At 45.9% G+C, this 14,982-nt stretch overlaps 1 protein-coding gene across 1 annotated transcript in view; it reads right to left on the reverse strand.

Moving 5' to 3' along the window:
* Positions 1 to 14,982, reverse strand: part of LOC135260397 (procathepsin L-like) — a 22,515-nt gene that overhangs the window by 5,268 nt on the left and 2,265 nt on the right. The window contains exons 4-5 of the mRNA XM_064345610.1: positions 11,229 to 11,351; positions 7,172 to 7,324 (exon numbers count right to left, since the gene is read on the reverse strand). Of these exons, the coding sequence (XP_064201680.1) occupies positions 7,172 to 7,324; positions 11,229 to 11,351 (276 nt within the window). The remainder of the gene's footprint in view (positions 1 to 7,171; positions 7,325 to 11,228; positions 11,352 to 14,982) is intronic.

A 14,982-nucleotide genomic window follows, 5' to 3' on the forward strand; every position in this document is an offset into this window, starting at 1 on the left:
GCTAATGATCCCAGGACCAATAGAAAAAATTCTGCAGGGCATGAATCCAAACCCATACTTTCTGAAGAAAAAGGGAGTGGGTGGGGGGGGGGAGGGGGTAGTGAGTTAAAGGGCAAACAAAATGAAAAAAACAGACATACATGTGCAAAAGAAGCCCACAAAATTCCAAAGGGAAACCCAAACACTTTTGATTTGCCCCCCTTTTTGGAAATTTGCCCCTGATTTTTTTTTCCTTTACAAAAATAAAGACATTTCCACCATAATTGATACAGAAAAGGCACAAATTGGTGCATAAAAATTCACCAGAATGCAGGAAATTAAGTATTTGGCACTAAAAATTTCCCCCGCTTAATGTCCCCCCCCCCAATGTTCAAACGAAACCTACGCCACTGATGGCAACATATTGACTCCAGCAAATTGTATAGAATCTTTTCTACCGAGACACCATCACCAAGACATTTTATGGGAAACCAGGAAGGATATAGTGTAGTATATCTGGGGCGGGAGTGTAGTATAATGGGTAAGTACCCTAAAGGTTGCAGGTTCCATTCCCAGGTGTCCCGGGAGGACACCGCAGTTGTACCCTTAAGCAAGGTACTTAAACAGCATTGCTTCAGTGTATATCCAGCTGTATAAATGGATGCAATGTAAATGCTGTGTAAAATGTTGTGTAAGTCACTCTGGATAAGAGTGTCTGCTAAATTCTTGTAATTTAATGTAATAGAATATAGGAAAGACCAGGCCTGGTTTGGTAAGAAAAAAAAAATTCCCCAGTGGGGAAAAAAACTTCCAGGTTTGAAGAAATCTCAAGTTCAACTCAGCTGTGGAGACGAAACCAATCCTCTGGTCAGCTCAGTGTTAGCAGCTATGCTAAATGCCAGGAAAGTAATCATAATCACAGTCGTAAAAAAGAGGCTTATACAGAAACTGGGATTTGTATTGCAGCTGAGGCATTGGGTTTGAGATCAGAGGACAGTGGCTTTAATATCCACACAGACCCGCTGCCAGTCTATCCCTGAACAAGGTGTTTATCTTGAAATAAATGCTTTATCTTTGGTCTCGTTGCATCACAGAGTTTACCATCGCTCTGACTCCAGGTCTCTCAAGCTCACTTCCTCTTTCTACACAAAGAATAACCACAAATGAAAAACAAGGTAGTGCTGTGCAACCGGTAATAGTACACTCAAGTATTTCCTGTAAAAAAAAAACATTGAATACTTCAGAAATAATAAATGTAGCTCTATACTACAATCACTGCACAGATGCCGGTAGGCTGCTTTGTTGGTGACACAAAGGCGTAAGCCACAGAGTAAAATACATATCATGTTTGAAATCCATACATGCAAATATGTTTCAAATATATGCATTTGAAATACGGCCTATCCCTGTAGTTACTCTTCATTACCTTACGGGCTGCCCCCATTTACATATACTGAGCACAGCAGATCAAAACCGGCCCAGGGATGAACATTATGTGTTAAATCACTCAGTGCAGGACACCGGTTGAGCGTTTAAACTCACTCCGCAAAAGGACCCGTTCTGACAGCTCGGGGACAGAGAGCGCTCTTACCGCTGCGTCTGACGGTGAGACCAGGGTCACCCAACACTCCTCACTGGACCGTGTCCCGACGAAAAGAGCACCTGTCTCCGCACGGTCGCCTAGCAACGGGAGAAGATGAGGCCCGAAGTCTGCCCTCCTTGATGTCGCGATCAACAATCTACGAGCTCTTTCTCTCCCTCTTTCTCTTTTTTCTTTCCCTGTCTGTCCCCCTTTCTCTCTCTCCCTCTCTTTCTCTCTCTCTTTCACTTTATGCAGCTCTCTCACGTCCTTTTATTGTCAGTCACCCGAAAGTTATTTCGGGCCGATAACCGCGCAGGAAAGGCTTGAGGCTGCCGGGACACTGGTCTCTATTTCCTCATTCTGTTCCATTAAAGTATTTTTATCTGCTACACCTAAATGACCCTTAATCAACATGCATCCCCCCCAACACCCTGATCGTGTACAGAATCAATTCAAGTTTTGAATTGAGACTTTAAGGTAACACTGATTCCTCAAAGTATATTGAATAAGGGATAATTGGCTTTAAATACAAACACAAGACATGTACACTTCAGATCAACACAGCTTTTTGAGCGTTACTCTAGTGCTAAGCAGTACTGACTATAGCTTCAGGGATAAAAACAAACGCAAAAAAACTCATTTTAATTTCAAGTTTAGTTTCTTTTTTATTTTTTGCAGCAGATGTCGCTATGTGGTCATTACCCGGGTGTTTTCGGAAAACATTTTGTTCAAAACACAGACACAATGGAATGGCACAGGCGAGAAAGTTTAAGACTATGAAAACATAACCTCTTGAGACTTCTTAAAAGTTTTTAAAAAATATCTAAATCTATCTTTTAGCTCTGACGAGCTCTTGATACAAGGAATAGCAGTTTGCAAGAGCTAAAAAGTAGTTTTAGATGTACTTTAAAACCGTAAACTGTTAACTGTTGTATTGTTTGTAAATATTGAAGCAAAATAGGCCTGTATTTTGAGTTATGGCGGGGTGAGAACAATTAAAAGAGCACATTGTCCATCTAAAAGTTCTTTCTTCAAGAATAGAGGACTATATAACCAAAATTGATACTCAAGAAAAGTTACATATTGCACTTCTTTTAAATTAACTCAATTACCATGACAAAACAGTACTTAGTTAGAATGTTTTATCTTTTTATTTAACAATATAATTTGAGCTGGGTCCACATTCAAAGCCCTCTCTCTCTGTTTCTCTCACACTCAATGACAGAGTTTACATGCATTGTCCATGCAAAAAAAAAGAGGAAAAAGTGAGGAAAATGGCTTTAAAGATTCTGTTCTGTTACATTCTACTGAGAAGCATGATACAAAAATTTCCTAACTAACTTAGATGCTTGATTAATGTATTTTTTATTAGGTAGTGTTATCTGTATTCATTTCTGGATAATGTGGCAGCTTGTGAGACTGCTCCTCTCGTTATAATCATAATCGTCATTAGAATGCAGCCCTCTTTGTCAGCTGTAGCAACTGTAGCCTAACTCTCAGTTTTGCTAGCGCACTACATTCACAAAACCTTAAAAATAAACACTTTCCCTTTCGTTTTCATGGAAAAAATCACCATGTTGTAGTATGGAAATTGAAGTAGTTGAATCACTCAAACATTTTAAATGCCCTAAAAATATATATATATATAATATATTTTTTTTTTTTTAATGCGCGCTGTTTTGGCGATTTGCCAACAATTTGCGGTTGTTTTTTCGGATGGGTTTTTCCAGGTCACCATTTTAATCAGATGTATTGTACCAATATAACAGCAGCTCTAGATAAAAAAAAAGGGTAGGCACGTAACGTATCTCGACTGGAACAGGTTCAGCTTCGGCACAAACAAACACTGTTTATTTTTAGATAACGTTACATATTTATCACATTTATTTTTTACTTGTCCGATCAGACAAGGCATTCCACTTGCCCGAACAGAGTAAGGATCCGCCAGTTGTCACCACCGAATGATAGTTAACGCCAGTGCTTGAGATGGGCAGGAGCTGTCGGGACTTGTATATGAGTACCGACTCTTCTTTTTATTACCAACATTAATTTATTTTAAACAGTATATATTTTGAGGAGTAGGTACCGGTACGCATTTTTGTCCAGTTCAAACACTGGTTAACATTATGGTATTTTGGTCATATTTGAAGCGTCGCTACCGACTGTTTCGTTGTCTTTCGGTCGCTGAAGAAAAAAAAGTAACGCTTTGAAAGACAGTGCGACCTTCGCGCGCTGCAAGTTTTCCAACCACCTCAGGAAGGAGCAAGCACGGAGCGCGCGGCCTAGAAAATAAATATGCGGACGCGACAGTACATTACATTACATTACAGGCATTTGGCAGACGCTCTTATCCAGAGCGACGTACAACAAAGTGTATAACCATAACCAGGAACAGTATGGTTTTGAAAGCGCATTAGGCAGAAATATTAATAAAGTTTTACAATTTTAATTTATGAATTTAATATATAGGCTATATACACTGTATATAGCCTATATATTATATTCATATATATATATATATATAATTTTTTAATGTATAATTTTTTTTTTTTTTTCATTATTTTTTTATTATGTGTGGCGGCAAGGATTTTGCCGTGGCACCACGCACCAACAACCTACCACAAACAGTGCACACACACACACCAACACGCACACGCACACACACACACACACACACTCACATACATACACACATACACACACATACACACAAACAGGCACACACACATAAGACCACAGGTGGGCAATGGAAGCCGTATCTGTTTCTGGTTTTCTTGCAGGTTCTGGCCTAAATTATTTAATCAGCCCTGACATTAGCTCCATTTGTTGAAATGTAGCGTGTAAATTACTGTTTTTGTGTCACTAAGTGAAACATTTGCTGTGATCTAATTTACAAGAGAACCAGTGTTGGTGTATGCAGCCATTTATCTAATTTAGCCAGAGTAATTAGTGGAAACAGAAACCTACATATAGACCGGCTCTCCAGGCCCAGAACTGCCCACCCAGCACTAAACTCAGCCCCAAGGTTTTAAGGTATTTTCTATTAGAGATCTCCCATCCAAGTACAAAACAAGCCAATACACACTTAGCTATAGCAGTTTGACTCAATAAGGGTACAGGGCAGTACAGCTGAGGTTTGTGTTTCTTAAAAAAAATAATTTAAAAAAGCTGTTTGGGTACAGTGCCCTGTGAGTATGTTTTATAAGGAAGTGGGGGTTTATGTACCACGCCCATGTAGCGATATTTCCTCTCAGAGCTGATGCCTTTCTTCATTGCATACTTGTAGGCGTTGGTCATGTAGCCGCCCATGCAGACGTAGTCGGTCCTGACGCAGTCCACCAGGTTCTGAGGGCTGAGGGGCACCAGCTTCCTCCGGCTCCTCATTAGCTGACCCTCCAGAGCCCTCGCGGCGCTGATGGCCCAACAGGACCGGCAGGAGCCCTGGGGAGGAACCGTGGCGCTGTCATTCCACCCATGTCCACCAAAGGGGAGCGTTACTCCTTATCGCGGTTTTTGGTGGGAGAGCGAGGGTAAAGCCACACATCCTCTGACGTGATCAGCTGGCTTCACTCTCGCCTCTCCAAATATCTTTGGAGCATGTGGCCGTTTCCTGTTTTTTAAACATCGTTCGTCAAATGTATTTTGATCCTACATTGACTTTTCACATCAGATCGTGTGAACATGACGGATCTTTAATCTGATGGGTTGATCCTTCGCGGACTTGAAAAATCACCTCCCATTGAAATTGACTGAGACGATTACGGAGTAGCTCCTTATCGGACGATGTGTGGCCTCACCCTTAGCCTTACAAATTTTCAGTGGTTTGAACAAGGCAATGATTGACAACTCGTTGTTGCTCTGCCCATTACGGGGTTCGTGAAGTGTCACTCTCCCATCGCTAGTTTCAGCACACTCAGAGCGTTCTGTCTCTAAATACACTAAATAATCCAAGTTATCTGACACAGGTGTACTGAACGTCACTAGGAGCTATCTATTGACAAGTCTGCTGTGATTGTTCAGACTGAAAGGAGGAGACCAAACATAACATTTTTCTTGGGTACTCAGATTATTAAACAGATTTTGTTTAGAGAGTAATGTACAGCGACAGCTACTACTTTCCATCCCGGAAAAGATGTCCCCAGAAGTGACAGAGCCCCAAGGTTTTAAGGTATTTTCTACTAGTAGATCTCCCATCCAAGTACAAAACAAGCCAATACCCACTTAGCTACAGCAGTTTGACTCAATAAGGGTACAGGGCAGTACGGTTGAGGTTTGTATTTCTTAAAAAAAAAAAAAAAAAGAAAAAAAGAAGCTGTTTGAGTACAGTGCCCTGTGAGTATGTTTTATGAGGAAGTGGGGGTTTATGTACCACGCCCTCGTAGCGATATTTCCTCTCAGAGCTGATGCCTTTCTTCAATGTGTACTTGTAGGCGTTGGTCATGTAGCCACCCATGCAGTCGTAGTTGCTCTTGACGCAGTCCACCAGGTTCTGGGGGCTGAGGGGCACCAGCTTCCTCCGGCTCCTCATTAGCTGACCCTCCAGAGCCCCCGCGGCGCTGATGGACCAACAGGACCGGCAGGAGCCCTGGGGAGGAACCGTGGCGCTGTCATTCCACCCGTGTCCACCAGAGGGGAGCGTTACTCCTGATCGCGGTTTTTGGTGGGAGAGCGAGGGTAAAGCCACACATCCTCTGACGTGATCAGCTGGCTTCACTCTCGCCTCTCCAAATATCTTTGGAGCATGTGGCCGTTTCCTGTTTTTTAAACATCATTTGTCAAATGTATTTTGATCCTACATTGACTTTTCACATCAGATCATGTGAACATGACGGATCTTTAATCTGATGGGTTGATCCTTCGCGGACGTGAAAAATCACCTCCCATTGAGATGGACTGAGACGATTACGGAGTAGCTCCTTATCGGAGGATGTGTGGAATCACCCTTAGCCTTACAAATTTTCAGTGGTTTGAACAAAGCAATGATTGACAACTCGTTGTTGCTCCGCCCATTACGGGGTTCGTGAAGTGTCACTCTCCCATCGCTAGTTTCAGCACACTCAGAGCGTTCTGTCTCTAAATACACTAAATAATCCAAGTTATCTGACACAGGTGTACAGAACGTCACTAGGAGCTATCTATTGACAAGTCTGCCGTGATTGTTCAGACTGAAAGGAGGAAACCAAACATAACATTTTTCTTGGGTACTCAGATTATTAAACAGATTTAATTTAGAGAGTAATATACAGCGTCAGCTACTACTTTCCATCCAGGAAAAGATGTCCCCAAAAGTGACAGAGCTAGTAGTTTTCCCCTGCTGCCACCAGAGGGCAGTATTGCTCCTTGTGCCTCAACGCATGATCCCAGGAACCGCCTGAACTTGCTGCCCTGTGCTGTCGGTGGTTTAACAGACTGAACACTAATCTAATTTGACCTAATGTTCATTTAGATAAATAATTTAAATGTACCGCTAATCCCTGTCTCTCTGGTCATGAAGCATGGAGATGAGTTCACCTCTAATTGTGGCCTCTGTTAGAAATGTTTAAAAATGGCCCGGTTCTTGGTTCCTGGATCTCGGTTCCTGGGTCCTCGTCTCTTTATCAACACACTGACCTGATTTATGACCGGCGTGACAAAGCCAAGTAGGCGGTAATCGATGGCCTTGGGCAGTTTTGTGGCGATGTCATCGAGAGCGAAGGTGTTGTTGGTCTCTCTGGCCTGAGGAACCACCAGACTGGTCATCTTCTCAGCCACTTCCTCAGCGGTCTGGAGTGGGGGGGGGGGGGAGAGAAGACATGGTTCAGGAGGAGAAGATGAGGTGCAGGGTATCTATTCCTCTGTAAGTTTGACTTGGTAGTGCGAGCTGTTCTGTCTGTGATTCCCCCCCTCCCCTCCACCCCCACCATGTGAAATAGCAGTGCAGAGTTTTCAGTACTGGCCCAGGAGGAACTCGTCTTCCAGGTAACTAGCTCTCTATTGTGCCAAGTCTGGCCCAGCAGAAAGCTGTCACTATCAAATCCGTTTGTTGAGATGTTTTCATTCATGTGAAGTTAACTATTCCTTATCCAGAGTAACTAACACAGCGTACGTCCTCATTGCAAACTGTTTTCTACCGCTGGAAGTTTACTGAGGCAGTTCAAGGAAAGGATTGTGCTGAAGGACCCATAAGCTTTGAGTTACATAAGCCCAGTTATAGAGCCAAGCCACTACATTGGATTGATCTTTTTTTATTAAGTGATTTGTGGGTGTTGTTGTACAAAAGCCTCCACTTCGATGGTGTGGGTTGGGTGGTGCAGGTTAGATGGTGTGGGTTGGGTGGTGCAGGTCGGAGGGTGTGAGTTGTGCGGTGCAGGTTGGGGGGTGCAGAATAGGTTGTGTGTGTTGGGTGGTGTGGGCTGGCTGGTGCAGGTCGGACGGTGTGTGAGTTGTGGGGTGCAGATTGGGCGGTGCAAGTTATGTGGTGTAGGTTAGGTGCTGCAGTTTAGGCAATTCAGCTTGCATGGTGTGAGTTGTGGGGTGCAGGTTGGGCGGTGTGGGTTGGGTGGTGTGGATTATGCCGTGCAGATTGCGTGGTGTGAATTGTGGGGTGCAGGTCAGATGGTGCAGGATGGATGGTGCAGGTTTGGCGGTACAGGTTGGATGGTGTGGATTGGGCAGTGCAGGTTGGGTGGTGTGAGTTGTGGGGTGCGGGTCAGGTGGTGGGGGTTGGGTGGTGCAGGTTGGGCGGTTCAGGTTGAGTGGTGTGGATTGAGTGCTGTGAGTTGACGGGTGCAGGTTGGGCGGTGCAGGATGAGTGGTGTGGGTTAGGTGGTGTGGGATGGGCGGTTCAGGTTGGGTGGTGTGAGTTGTGGGGTGCGGGTCAAGTGGTGCGGGTTGGGTGGTGCAGGTTGGATGGTGTGAGTTGTGGGGTACAGGTTGGATGGTGCAGGATCAGTGGTATGGGTTGGGTGGCGTGGGACGGGCGGTGCAGGTTGGATGGTGTGGATTGGGTGATGCAGGTTGGGTGGTGTGAATTGTGTGGTGCAGGTCAGCAGTGCAGGTTAGATGGTACAGGTTTTGCAGTACAGGTTGGATGGTGTGGATTGGGCAGTGCAGGTTGGGTGGTGTGAGTTGTGGGGTGCAGGTCAAGTAGTGCGGGTTGGGTGGTGCAGGTTGTATGGTGTGGTGTGGGTTGGGCAGTGAAGTTTGGATGGTGGGGGTTGGGTGGTGTGGGTAGAGCGGTGCAAGTTGGATGGTGCAATGTGGATGGTGTGAGTTGAGAGGTGCAGATTGGATGGTGGAGGTTGGATGTGTGAGTTGTCGGTGCAGGTTGGGCGGTGCATTTTGGGTGGTGTGGGTCAGGTGGTGTGGGTTGAGCAGTGAAGGTTGGATGGTGTGGGTTGGGCTATGCAGGTTGGATGGTGTGAATTAGGCGGTGCAGGTTGGGTGGTGCAGGCTGGGTTGTGGGGTGTGGGTTGGGCAGTGAAGTTTGGATGGTGTGGGTTGGGTGGTGTGGACTGGGCAGTGCAGATTATATGTGTGGGCTGGGTGATGCAGGTTGGGCAGTGCAGGTTGGGTGATGCAAGTTGGGTGGTGCAGATTGGATGGTGGAGGCTGGATGGTGTGAGTTGTGGGGTGCAGATTGGGTGGTGCAGGTTGGATGATATGAGTTGTGGGGTGCAGGTTGGATTGCCTGGTTGGGCAGTGCAGGTTGGATGGTGCAATTTGTATTGTGTGAGTTGAGAGGTGTAAATTGGATGGTGGAGGTTGGATGGTGTGAGTTGTTGTGTGCAGGTTGGGTGGTGCATTTTGGGTGGTGTGGGTGAGTTGGTGGGGGTTGGGCGGTGCAGTTTGGATGGTATGGGGTGGGTTGGGCAGTGAAGGTTGGATGGTGAGGGTTGGGTGGTGTGGGTAGGGCGGTGCAGGTTGGATGGTACAGGTTGGGTCGAGCAAGTTGGATGGTGCAATTTGGATGGTGTGGGTACTGGGATGCAAGCTGGGCGGTGCAGGTTGGATGGTGTGAGTTGTGGGGTGCAGGTTTGGTAGTGCATGTTGGGTGATGTAGGTTGTGGGGTGTAGGTTGGATGGTGTAATGAATGATGGTAAATGGTAAATGAACTGCATTTATATAGCGCTTTTATCCAAAGCGCTTTACAATTGATGCCTCTCATTCGCCAGAGCAGTTAGGGGTTAGGTGTCTTGCTCAAGGACACTTCGACACGCCCAGGGCGGGGTTTGAACCGGCAACCCTCTGACTGCCAGACAATCGGTCTTACCTCCTGAGCTATGTCGCCCCCCTATGGTGTGGGTTGTGAGGTGCAGGTTGGGCAGCGCAGGTTATGGGATGTAGGTTGGGTGGTGTGGGTTTTGGGGTGTAGGTTGAATGGTGTAGGTTGTGGGGTGGAGGTTGAGCGGTGCAGTTTGGATGGTGTGAGTTGTGGGGTGCAGGTTTGGTGGTGCAGGTTGGGTGGTGTGGGTTGTGGCGTGCAGGTTTGGCAGTGCAGGTTGGGAGTTGCAGATTGGATGGTGCAGGTTGGGTGTTGTGGATTGTGGGGTGTAGGTTGAATGGTGTGAGTACTGAGCTGCATGTTAGGCGGTGCAGGTTGGATGGTGCAGGTTAGGCGGTTATGTTTGAGTGGTGCAGGTTGAATGGTGTGAGTTCCGGGGTGTAGGTTGGGTGGGCATGTCGGGCAGTGCATGTTGGGAGGTGCATATTAGGAGGTGTAGGTTGGATGGTGCAGGTTGGATGGTATGGTTTGTGGGGTGTAGGTTGGGTGGTGCAGGTTATGGGGTGTAGGTTGGATGGTGTGAGTTGTGGGGTGCCGGTTTGGTGGGGTGGGTTGTGGGGTGCAGGTTGGGCGGTGCAGGTTGGATGGTGTGAGCTGTGGGGTGCCGGTTTGGTGGTGCAGGTTGGATGGTGTGGGTTGTGGGGTGCAGGTGGGGAGGCACAGGTTATGGGGTGTGGGTTTGGTGGTGTGGGTTTTGGGGTGGTGGATAAGCAGTGCAGTTTGGATGGTGTGAGTTGTGTGGTGCAGGTTTGGTGGTGCAGGTTGGGTGGTGTGGGTTGTGGGTTGCAGGTTGGGCGATGCAGGTTGGGCGGTTCAGGTTGGATGGTGTGAGTTGTGGGGTTTAGGTTGAATGGTGTGAGTACTGGAGTGCAGGTTGGGTGGTGCATGTTGGGCGGTGCAGGTTGGATGGTGCAGGTTGGGCGGTGCAGTTTCGGTGGTGCATGTTGAATGGTGTGAGTTCCGGGATGCAGGTTGGATGGGCATGTTGGGCGGTGCATGTTGGGAGGTGTAGGTTGGGTGGTGCAGGTTGTGGGATGCAGGTTGGGTGGTGTGGGTTGTGGGGTGCAGGTTGAGTGGTGCATATTGGGAGGTGTAGGTTGGATGGTGCAGGTTGTGGGATGCAGGTTGGGTGGTGTGGGTTGTGGAGTGCAGGTTGTGTGGTGCATGTTGGGAGGTGCATATTGGGAGGTGTAGGTTGGATGGTGTGGGTTGTGGGGTGCAGGTTATGGGGTGCATGTTGGGTTGTGCATGTTGCAAGGTGCATATTAGGAGGTGTAGGTTGGATGGTGCAGGTTGGATGGTATGGTTTGTGGGGTGCAGGTTGGGTGGTGCAGGTTATGGGGTGTAGGTTGGATGGTGCAGGTTGTGGGGTGCAGGTTGGGCGGTGCAGGTTGGGTACTCGCCATGTCTCCCAGGTGGTTCATGCCCGGCTGATAGGAGTGCATGCCCTGCTCATACTCCAGGTTGTGGGCCTCGATCAGCAGCGTGTTCTTCTCCCAGACTGACCTGCGCTGCTCCTCCTCCTCCTACAGGTTCAAAGGTGACTGTGTTCTGTTAATGACACTCTACGCCAGGTCTACGCCAGAGCCTGTGCATCTCTAGGGCCCAGGTTACAGACCCCTGTGCTACACCCTGACGAGATATAACTGATGCTATCACAGACAAACCACTAGCCGGATTTCACGTTCTTTTTGTCTTACTTTTCCTTATCTACAGAATGCTTTGTAGTTATGTAACAGAAGTGTCTGAGGATTTTAACACACATTTTGAATCTGCATGGTACGTTTTCAGAAGTTATATCAAATTGTATTATTTGCCGTCAATGGAGACGTCGCTTTCAAGAGTTGAAAATCTGGTCAGTCTATAGCACGGCTGTCCAGTCTCATCTGAAACGGGCCAATGCGGACGCAGGTTTTTGTTTTAGCCCAGCTTTACGACACCTGATGCAACTCAACAAATCATGGTCTTCAATCAAGACCTAAAGTAGAATCAGGTGATTTAGTACTGGGCTAAAGCAAAATCTGTGGCCACTATGGCACTTTTTGATTGGACCCCTGGTGAGCCAGTGCCTGTGGCAGCCATGCATACCCAAACCACAGCACTCCCACACCCACCACTTCCTTGGCCTACTCGACCATTTGGGATTACTAAGCTTACCAGTGCTCTCTTTCTTCTCAACGATGTTCCAAACAGTTCATTTTGGTAAGCCTAAGGTTTGGCCTATGTCTCTGACTGTTGTTTTCTTCTTCATAATTCTCAGGCTCATAATGGGTTTCTTGGCACAGCTCTGGTCCTTATGCTGAAAACACCAATAACAGAACCCATAGCAATCAAAAGCCTAGAATCAAAACTAAATGCTCTTCACTCCAATGGCCTGCACAGTCCCCAGATCTCAATCCAATAGAGCACCTTTGGGATGAGGTGGAATGAGAGGTTTTCAGCACGAAATCTGCAGGAACTGTGTGATGCTATCGAGTCAGCCTCCACCAAAATCCCAAAGGAATGTTTCCAGCAACTGGTCGAATCCGAGTCAATAGTAATTTAGGCCGTTCAACCTGATGCTAGATACAATAGGTGTACCACAGTGCTGTCACCAATAACGATGACTCCAAAGGCAATTGAAAACCTAGAAGCAAGACTAGATACTGAAACTTATCTTATACCTGCACTAAGGAAGTTATTGAGCACACCGGACTCATCAGAAACACCCGTGTCAATAATAAAAAGTCAATTTTTTCTCATGAGAACAAATAGTCACAATATGTGTATTTTATTCGTCTTATGATCGTCCATGGGTCGATTTCATGATTTATTGTGTCATTTGGGCACTGTTATAATATTTGTTGTGGACCAATGAGGTACAGTTTGCGTCACTTCCTGATTACTGCACAGGACTAAGCTACAGTAGGGGCTACAGTCTATGGTCACTGGGATGGGAGGTGGCGCCTCTTGGCCTTGACATTGCGGCTCCGACCACGGTCCACCTGTGCGAAGTCAGAAAATGCAGGCATCCCATTTCGTAGTGATTTCATTGTGGCGTGTGCTATTTACAGCTGGACTAGAAGACCATAAAATAATCCTCCTCTGAAGATTTTCGGTAGCCGAGTCATTTTCACTATTTCCTTTAGCCTACTTAACCAAATAATTAATTGGCAGAAAGCATAATCAGCTTGCTATATTTGGTAGTCCAGTAGCCCATGCTAAAACAGTTCGCAACTTCGGCTACCAAGCCATTTGACTAGCTGGCTAACCCTAACCGGCAAATATTCAATCTGTCAAACGTGTTTGACGGCTTGTCAGTCGTGTACATTCCGTAAATGTCTACCTGGGCCATGCTTCACGCATGTGACAAAGCTAATATAATCCCGATTTTGTGGTTAAAACTGCAAAATTTTCAGTTTCACGAAGCGAATTAAGAGTCTTAAGGTTTATTTGCTGGATAACATACAACACACAATGACATCACACACAGAATTTAACGAAATTAACCATCTTTGTAAGACTGGCATTTAGAAAGGAACATGTTTTTAGCATTTAAGAGACCGACAAGGGCATTTAAGACAGTGGTTCTCAGAATCGGTCCTGGGGGCCCCTTGCATATATTGGCTTTTCTCCATTGGTTTTGATGATTTACAAGAAAAAAATAGTAGCCTAATAATAATTAAAAATTCAATGTACATTATTTTTGTCTCCATGCACCAGGTGGAAAACTTGCTGTACAAAGTGCGTTGTCATATTTACATGCCTGCAGATCAGTTATTAAAATACTTGGTAGATTTGTTAATCACCGCTGACCGTGTTAATTTTTATTCGGTAGAAAGTGACTTGCGAACGATCGGTCAGCTAGCGTCACCCAGCAAGTGAACACCACAAACGGCGATGGAGTAGCTAGCAGTTACTGGCTCATTAACTGACTGTGGCGAAAACCTACGACGATAACTTGCTTGGTTAACAGCAGGTCTACCAGACAGTTATACGAAAATTAGCCAAGTCAAATCACCAGTAGCCTACACATCTCTGATTGATTGACCAGTGTAGTCAATGTTCTTCCCCTGTGAGTCATATTGCTAATGCGTGAGCTAACCACGGATAGCCTACCTAGCTCACTGGCAAGCTGATATGCTAGCTAAGCACATTCATTTTGCTGAGAAACATAAATTGAAGATAACTGAACATAATTGTATTATTAATGTCATACATATAACGTGATTATATGACACAGTATAGTCACGGATGGAAATTAAACTCTGTAAACATTTGATAATATATTTTAAAACATAACTGCAGACAGTCAGCTAGCCTCAAGTTCGTTCTGCAATCGTTCATTCAGGTTGATGGGCTTTTCCGCACCGGACTGTCAATCACATTGTAAAAATCACAGAACCGCTTAACTCTATGGTTTTGCCTCCAAATCGACAACATGGCCGCGCCCGCCATTGAGCTTCAAAACGTGTTTTAGAGACCCACGGAGAGTCAATGGGTGACGTCACAGTAGCTTTGTCCATATTTTTTACAGTCTCTGCTTCAAACCGAAGCTGAGAAAAAGAAAATGTCTTTTCACAAACAAACAGAAGACGTTCTGAGACCAACTAAAACCAGGGGGAAAACTGGTTAGTAAGGGGCGGAAAGATTTGTGCCCCGAAGGTGACACAATAACCCCTAAAAACCGTCAACCTCAGAATCTGGACAAATACCGTCCTAATACCTTTTTCCCAAAAAACAAACTGAAGTTTGAATTCGCTGTAATTCTTTGGTTCCTAAAATAGTTATACCTTGCTCAAAAAAGCGACAGGGAACTGGCTAGAGCGAAACACGTTACACTCAAGCACCGTTCCACTGCCTACTGAAGCTTTAAATACCCAGCCACAGGTGTGGCTGGTAATCAGCGGAAGAGGTGAGCAACCAACAGGTGAAACAGATCAGTGGTAATCCTGCAGGAATGCAAGGAATGTTAGAGCGGGAACAATCATCCCACAGGAACCAAAAATAACGATTAGCCGAGTGGCTAATCTGCAAACTCGAAACTAATCGTCCCCAAACACCAAAATAACGATTAGCCGAGTGGCTAATCTGAATGCTAACCACTGAGCCGTTGCAGGCACGGAAAAATGATCTACCCTGCACAGAAACCGTGACAGAATGTAACATGCTGCGAGG

Source organism: Anguilla rostrata, chromosome 8 (assembly GCF_018555375.3).
Source record: "Anguilla rostrata isolate EN2019 chromosome 8, ASM1855537v3, whole genome shotgun sequence".
Lineage (NCBI taxonomy): Eukaryota > Metazoa > Chordata > Actinopteri > Anguilliformes > Anguillidae > Anguilla > Anguilla rostrata.